Source organism: Marmota marmota, unplaced genomic scaffold (assembly GCF_001458135.2).
Source record: "Marmota marmota marmota unplaced genomic scaffold, marMar, whole genome shotgun sequence".
NCBI lineage: Eukaryota > Metazoa > Chordata > Mammalia > Rodentia > Sciuridae > Marmota > Marmota marmota.
The window spans coordinates 13,354,411-13,363,167 of NW_026000272.1; the positions used below are offsets into that span (position 1 = coordinate 13,354,411).

At 34.6% G+C, this 8,757-nt stretch overlaps 1 protein-coding gene across 1 annotated transcript in view; it reads right to left on the reverse strand.

Moving 5' to 3' along the window:
• LOC125614331 (transmembrane 9 superfamily member 2-like) overlaps nucleotides 1-8,757 on the reverse strand; it is an 85,777-nt gene that overhangs the window by 73,188 nt on the left and 3,832 nt on the right. Inside the window, exon 2 of the mRNA XM_048796967.1 lies at nucleotides 2,200-2,261. Within this exon, the coding sequence (XP_048652924.1) occupies nucleotides 2,200-2,212 (13 nt within the window). The 5' untranslated portion in view covers nucleotides 2,213-2,261. The remainder of the gene's footprint in view (nucleotides 1-2,199; nucleotides 2,262-8,757) is intronic.

Here is an 8,757-nt window from a genome sequence, read left to right on the forward strand (position 1 = left end):
TCTCTCTCTCTCTCTCTCTCTCTCTCTCTCTCTCTCTCTCTCTCTCTCTCTCTCTCTTTCTCACACACACATATACAAGTGCATGTAAGTGAAATCTCAATAAGCTCTGTGAATTGTACCAATGTCAGTTTTCTGGTTTTGATACTGTACTATAGTGATGCAAGATGTTACCACTGGGTAAACCTGGTGAAAGGTACATTGGACCTTCCTGTTCATTTTGTTTTTGCAACTTCAATCTATATTTATTTCAAAATAAATAGTTTTCTTTAAAAAGCTAGTGCTTATGATTTCTCGTGTATGTGTATTAACCAATCAAATTAAATATGTGCAGTTTAGTGTACTTCAATTATTCTTCAATAAAATTTGGAATAAGGATAAATAAAGGTTAATGCTTCACATCATAACTGCTTATGTAAACATCTTTACTCTATCCCCATATCTATTAAGTTATTGAAAGCAAAAATCAATAGACACTCCAGGTCCAATTACATCTGCTTATATCACCCACCCAAAATGTGCACAGAACAATAAAATAACTTTTTTCTTTATAAAGCAAAAATAAAACTTGAAACAAAATCTTTATATGGGGCTACTAACCACTGCAGAGAGCTGAGAAAGTGTATTTTAATGCATTCTTATGACAACACCATATTCTACCTCCTTTTCTTTTGCTCTCCCCATTTGACATAGACTCCACTATAACTAAGTTATAAGTAATAAGTTTTTTTTTTAATTTTTTTTAGTTGTAGATGGACACAATATCTTTATTTTACTTTTTTTATATTTATGTGGTGCCAAAAATTGAACCCAGTGCCTCATGCATGCTAGGCAAGCGGTCTACCACTGAGCTACAACCTGGGACCCACAAGTAATCAATTCTAAGAATATTCATTTAAAAAGAAGATTTAATAATAAGATCAGCTGTATAACCTTATAAGCAAATGATCTAACTCATTCTGCAAACATTATATGTCCAAGATTTTTCAGAAGGTCTTTTCAGAGTCTTAATAGAAATCAAAGCTAAAAAAAAGGTGCAAGTAAGATAAAACATCAGCAACAAAATGGATCTTAGTAATTCATCTAGCTTCTATGCTGTTAATGGTATTGCTCTACAAAATATGACCTAGAATGTCTAACTATAATTTATAGACCTCATTATATAGCTCTCTTTAGATTGTTTAACCTCCAAATGCATAATTTATATGCTCCTGTCACTGCTGTTGACTTTTTAAAAGTAATCATAATCTTTAAATACAATCAATAATATTTTCAGAATTAAATTTCAAATTACATAAAAATAAGCAAACAATAGTTTAAAGTCTGTGCTACTTCTAACATGAAACAATTTCTATAACTGTAACTATTAAGTCCAGACCTAGAAAAACTTAAAGAACAGAGTCCTCCCAAAACATTACTCACTCACAAATCAAAACCTTACTAGATGAAAACCACTTTTCAGTAAATCTGAATATAAAATGAATTTAAATAGAAAAACAAAATAAACTGTTTATTATCTTAAATTATCTTGTTTATTATCTTAAATACTCATAGTAATACTTACATATATACCTGGCATTTTAATGAAAATCAAAACTGATCATATTTTTGCTTTATTATAAGAAATAAAGTAAAAACAAAGGGAACAACAACCATTTTTTTTCTAAAAAGTACATCAATATTGCTATTCTCAAATGATAGAGCACACTTAATCTTGATCATATGGTAACTGGTCAGTACTAAACAAATTGCTTTAATTCATTACAAACTTTTATATAAACCTGTTTTTTCCATGCTAGAAATTAGGCTATAACTCCCAAAAGATATTTTTAAAAGTCTAAAGTATAGTAAATTCAAAAGTTGCTTTGCTTATAATTAAGTATAGAACTTTCTAATTCTTAAACATTGGTTTCATTTTGAAAGCCCTTTTTTCATTTTTCCTCTTAGTTTTATTACAAATTATACTTCTTATTATATCCAGGGCTTTTGTTCATTATCTTTAAAAACTTAAGGCATATTTTATTTTATTTTTAAAATATTTTTATTAGTTATTGATGGACCTTTATTATTTATTTAATTGCTTATATGTGGTGCTAAGAATCAAACCCAGTGCCTCACACATGCTAGGCAAGCACTCTGCCACTGAGCCATAACCCCAGCCCCTTAAGGCATTTTTTAGAACAATTGTCATGCTACACTTACCTATTATATTCATAGGCAGATTTTAGTGGACCCAGTCTGCTTACAAATAGTTCCACTTATGACTGTTAAGAAGGAAAAAGAACATTCATTACTAACACACAGAAAAATGAGGTACCACTTGCAAAATACATAATGAAGCAACTGAAAGGTAATTAGCATACTGCTACCATAATTTACAACTATCATGATGAATTTATAATTTAGTGTAGTTATAAATGTGTAAGTTATAACTTGGGAGTTATAAATTTTTAACACTGTATAGCTATAAATTCTTAATACTTCATTTATGAAATGAAATCTTTAGGTTCTCTGGCTACATAAATTTTTCAGATACCTCCACCATTCTTAACTTTTTAAAAAAATTATAAAATCATTTTAGAATATGATAAAAATTTATGGCCTTCTCTCCCCAGAAACACACACATATTGCACAAATTCTCTGTTCACTTTTAAGAGGCTTCATTTGGGCCCCTGGGGTGCATGGAACTCACGTTAAGGACTTGAGATAAAGCTATCTATATAAAGTGCTTTCCTTGTATTACTTCAACTATTTTCATAAGATTCCTTCTAAAATATACTTTATTCTTTCCCATCCTCAACAAAGAGTAATGATCACAATTTGACCTTCCTTGAAAACTTGGAGTCATTTTGGACACCAATCATTGTACCTGCTTTGACTCTATAACATTCTTGGGATCAAAAAAGATTAGAAGAGCTGTTTGCCCCCAAATTAAATGCCCATAGATGACTTCCCACATTCCTTTATCCCCATCAAAGAGCTTAAACTTCTTTGTAAAGTTCTTATGTCTATTTCATTTTGGTTTGTCAGCTATTATTGTCTCCTCCTCCTCATTCTCTCCCCTCTTTCTCTCCCTAATCTGTTTGAGAGCAGGCCTTCCAACTGTGGAATAAATAACCAGATTTGTTTCTAACCTGAAAGAGTATCTGAGAGCAAGAGATTTAGTGCATGAACATTATGACATCTATTCTGACTCTTCATGGGACATTTTAGCTTACTTCTGTAGATTTCAACTATATTCCTGACAGTTTAACAGATCAGAAATTTTAAACCACTAAAACAGCACACTTAGATAAATGCATTATCCTTTCTCAAAATTCCATATGCAACTTAGAAAAATAAACATCTGCTATAAGCTTTACCATATGGTTAGATTTTTTAAAAGAAGAGAATATAGAAAAATATCAAGTTTGGGAACAAATATAAATAGCCTTACTATGACTTTGTAAAATGAAAGAATTGTATCCGCATTTAGAGCAGTCTAATAAAAAATTTGCAACTGCAACATAAATCAGTTATAGCATTGCCAGGTGTGGTGGAGGCTGAAGCAGGAGGATTGCAAGTTCAAAGCCAGCCTCAGCAAGTTAGAGATACCCTAAGAAACTTAGCAAGACCCTGTCTCTAAATAAAAATATAAAATGATTGAGGCTATGGCTCAGTGGATAAGCACCTCTGGGTTCAATCGCTGGTATTCCCTCCCCCCAAAATCCATTATAGTTTTATAAATGTGAACAGGCAAAAGTTTCTAAAAGGAGCCAAGAATGGTGGCTTACACCTGTTATCCCAGCTACTTGGGAAGCTGAGTTAGAAGGGTAGCAAGTTCAAGGAAACCAAAGTCAATATAGCAAGACCCTGGCTCAACATAAAAAAATTAAAAAGGGTGAGAATGTAGCTCAGTGGTAGAGTGCCCCTCGGTTCAATCTCTAGTACCAAAAAAAAAAAAATGTTTAGAGTACCAAAATTGACAAAGTACTACTAGAAACTAACATATCATTTAAACAATATTTTAACATGCACCAGGGCTTACTTAAAAGAAACTTGATGATTTCTCAAATCAAGTGCAGTAAAGATTATTGTTCAATAAATGGTGTTATGACAATCGGTCAGCACTCTGAAAAAAACCGTGTAAGTTTGACCCTTAATTTAGACATTACACAAAGAAATATTAATTTTACTTAAATGATAAAAACTCAAACTGAAAAATACCATGTGAGAACTACTTTGTAATCTTGGCTAGCATGGGAAAGGTTTTAAAAATAGAACACAATACTTAGAAGCGATAGAAAACTTGACAGATTAAAATTAAAATCAGATTTCTAAATGGTAAAAAAATGCAAAACCAAAAGACAACTGACAAACTTGAAAAAAGCATTTGTCACATGTCACAGACAAGGGACTGATTTCCTGACTTATGAGTTCTTACAATCTTTTCATATGAAAAGATTTTCAATCTTATTCCTAATAAAGCAATGCAAATTAAAACCACAGTGCACAATTATTCACCACTTAAATTGTCAAAGATCTAAAAGTTTCATAAACCTTTGTTGTCAAGCTGTGAAGAAACAGGTACTCTCACACTGTTGGTGGGAGTGTAAATTAGTATAAGGTACTTAGAGAACAATTTGGCATTGAGATTGTTAAATGTATGTATTCTTTGACCCAGCAATTCCATTCCCAGGAACTTATTCTACAGAATAATTTCACATGCAGCAACATTTGACAAGATCAAAGGACAGAGATAAGTGAAATAGATAAATAATAGATTAAGTAAAACAATTATAGTGCATCCATGATGTAGTGCTATGCAGCCATTATTAAAAAGAATGAGGATGAGCTGTACGTAGTAGCGCATACTTGTAAACCCAGTGACTCTGGAGGCCGAGGCAGGAAGATCACAAGTTTGAGGCTAGCCTCAGCAATTTAGTGAAGCTCTCAGCAACATAGAGAGGCTGTGTTTCAAAGTCAAAAATAAAAATAGTTGGGGATGTAACTCAGAGGTAAAGTGCCCCTGGATTCACTCAACAGTAACCCCCCCAAAAATGAGGATTTTTCTCTATGATATAAAACAATCTTCGACCTCTGTTGTTAAATGAGTAAAGTACATTAAGATGAGAATAGTGTTACCATTTTTGTAAAAAAAAAAAAGGAGGAAGAAATTTTATATTCATAAAATTCCCAGAAGGATGCACAAGAAACTGACAATATTGATATCTTCCAGGGAGAGCTACTGTGTACCTAAAGGATCAAGGTAGATGAGAGAAAAACCTCTCATCTGCCTGTGTCCTAGCATATCATTCTAAATGTAATCATCACAAGATGGATGGATATTTTTGAAGACTTCAATACATATTTCAACTACTTTTCGATAACTTGAAGTTTAACCATTAAATCAAGTTAAATGCCATCACAAGGGAGGAAGCAGACAAATCTAAGAGGGACATTCCTTCCACAGAACAAAACAGACTGATCTCTTTTATAAGTCAGTGTCATGAAAACATATAGGAAAGGGACCATGTTTGATTAAAAAGAACCATAAGAATAACAACCACATGCATTCTGTAGTCCTAGATTGGGGAATGCTGACTATGAACTGGGTAATAGATGCGACAAAGATGTACTGACATGGAAAAATGGAGTTGTTGAAAGAAAATGTCTGCTTACAAAATAACATGCGTACTTTGATTTTATTTTTATAAAAAATGCATGTGGACTCTCATTCATTGCTTATGGGAATGCAAAATGGTACAGCTAGTTTGGAAGACAGTTTGGACATTTCTTACAAAAGTGGACATACTTTATCATACAAGCCAGCAATTGGGTTCATTGGTATTTACCTAAATGAGCTGGAAACTCATGTGCATGCAAAAACCTGCACATGAATATTTATAGCAGCTTGATTCATATTTGCCAAAACTTGAAAGTAATCATCATGTCCTTCAGTGGGTGAACAAATAAACTGGTACCCCGAGACAATGAAGTATTTTGGGGTAGTATAAAGAAATGAGCTATTAAACATGAAAAGACATGGAGGAAACATAAATGCACATTATTAAGTGAAAGAAGCCAATCTTAAAAGGCTATATACTGTATAGTTCCAAGTATATGACATTCTGGAAAAGGCAAAACCATGGAGAAAGTTAAAAGATCAGTGGTTGCCAGGGGTTAGTGGGGAGGGAGAGATGAACAGGAGAAGCATAGAGGATTTTGGTGGCAGTGAAACTATTCTGTATGCTATAATGGTAGATACACATCATTATACACGTTTCCAAACCCATAGAATGTTTAACACCAAGAGTGAACCTTAAAGTAAACTCTGGACTTTGGGTGACAATGATGTGTCAATGTACATATAATGATTGTAACAAATGTACCACCCTGGTACATTATGTCAACAGCGGCTAGAGTTGGGGGAAGGGCAGTTGATACATGAGAGCTTCCTATACTTTCTGCTTCATTTTGCTGTGAATCTGAAACTCTTTTAAAAAATAAAGTCCAAGCCAGGCACAGTGGTGAATGCCTATAATCCCAGTGACTTGGAAGGCTGAGGCAGCATGATTGAAAGTTTGAAGCCAGCCTGGGCAACTTAGCAAGACCCTGTCTCAAAATAAAAGTAAAAAAGGGCTGAGGGCATAGTTCAGTGCTAGAGCACTTGCCTACCATATGCAAGGCAATGGGTTCAATCCTCTAAAAAATAATAATTAAAATAAAAATAAATACATTTTAAAAATAAAATATAAATCTACGAAAAATGCAGGTGTGCATGAACATGTATAGAAAAACCCTAGAATATATGTTTAAATAACAGCAGTGGGCTGGGGATATAGCTCAGTTGGTAGAGTGCTTTCCTGGCATGCATAAGGCTCTGGGTTCAATCCCCAGCACCACAAAAAAATTAAAAAAAGATAACAGCAGTGATAATTTTCTAGATATTAATTTTTTTTAATTTTGCCTATCCACATTTTCTAAAGTTCTACCATGAATATTAGTGCTTTTATACCATAAAAATTTTAATTTTTTGTTGTTGTAGATGGACACAGTACCTTTATTTTATTTACTTATTTATTTATTTTTAATGTGGTGCTGAGGATTAAACCCAGTGCCTCACGCGTACTAGGCTAGTACTCTACCACTGAGCCACAACCCCGGCCTCCCCCAATAAAAATTTTTTAAATTTATTTTTAAATTTATTTTAGACTTATTTTTAAATCTTAGGTGGACACAATATCTTCATTTTACATTTATGTGGTGCTGAGGATCAAACCCAGTGCCTTGTGCTTGCTAGTTGAGCACTCTAACACTGAGCCACAACCCCAGCCCCACCATAAGTTTTTTTAAAAAAATGAAAACAAATCAGGGAATAGCTTACTACTGAATAAGAAAAGTGTGGTGTGTAAAACATACAAATGAGGGCTGGGGATATAGCTCAGTTGGTAGAGTGCTTGCCTAGCATGCACAAAGTCCTGGGTTCAATCCCCAGCACCACATACACACACACCTCCCCCCAAAAAAACATACAAATGTGAGACTCACTAAAGGACAAAAGGTGCAATGTCAGAAAAAAAAATGGAACACATTCGAAGATGAGAGTAAATGCCTAAAAAGAAAAGAGCTTACAGGAAAAGAAATTCCAGATATTTGTTATGATTAAACATTGTGTTTCCTTGCTAGGAAGTATGCTGAAATAAAGAATAAAAAACCAGGACTAGACACCAATGGTCAGGGAAAAGACAAATATAAGAACACCATTTCTTACATATATTTGGCAGGATGTTGCCTCAAAACACTACTGGCAACACTTCTCAGAGAAAAAGGCAAAATCTGGGTGTCAACAGCAAACACACAGCACCTAGACCAGGAGGGGTCTTTAAAATCTCCTCAAACTGAGTTGGAGGTAGTGGTGCAAGCCTGTAATCTCAGACACGGGAGAAGTTGAGGCAGGAAGATCAGGCAATTTAGTGAGTCCTTGTCTCAAAAAGGGCTGGGGGTGTACACACAAATTGGAACCTTCAAGTTGGCTAAGTCTGTTTTCAAACCACACTCTGGGAGGTTCCCACCTGGTACTGCATTTGTTGTATCTTCTACCAGAACACTCTCCCTCACACTAGATTAGGTAAGGAGAGGTCAGAAATTAATTCTTTTGGGCTTGGGATATGGCTCAGGTGTGGCTCAGTGCTCAAGCACCCCTGAGTTCAATCCCTGGTCCAAAAAAAAAAATAATAATAATAATAATAATAATAATAATTCTTTTGACTTGATTGCTCACCCTCCCCTCAAAAATTCTTTTCCAGTCAGTTTACAATTAAGAGAACAAGGCTGCAGGGAGGTGGTACATGCCTGCAATCCCAGTGACTTAGGAGGCTGAGACAGGTGGATCACGGGTTCAAAGCAACCTCAGAAATTTATGGAAGCCCTAAGCAACTCAAGGAGACCCTGTCTCTGAATAAAATACAAAATAGAGCTGGGGATGTGGCTCAGTGGTTGAGAGCCCCTGAGTTCAAGCTCCAGTACTGAGGGGGGCGGGATAAGGAGAAGGAAAGGAAGAAACCAAGGAAAGAAACCAAGAAATTACAGATGGCACATTCCTGTAATCCCAGCAGTTCAGGAGGGTGAGGCAGGAGGCTCATAAATTCAAAGCTAGCCTCAGAAACTTATTGAAGCCCTAAGTAACTCAGGGACACGTTGTCACTATTTTTAAAATTATTAAAAATAAAAAAATGTGACTCAGTAATCAATTGCCCCTGGATTCAATCCCTGTTGAG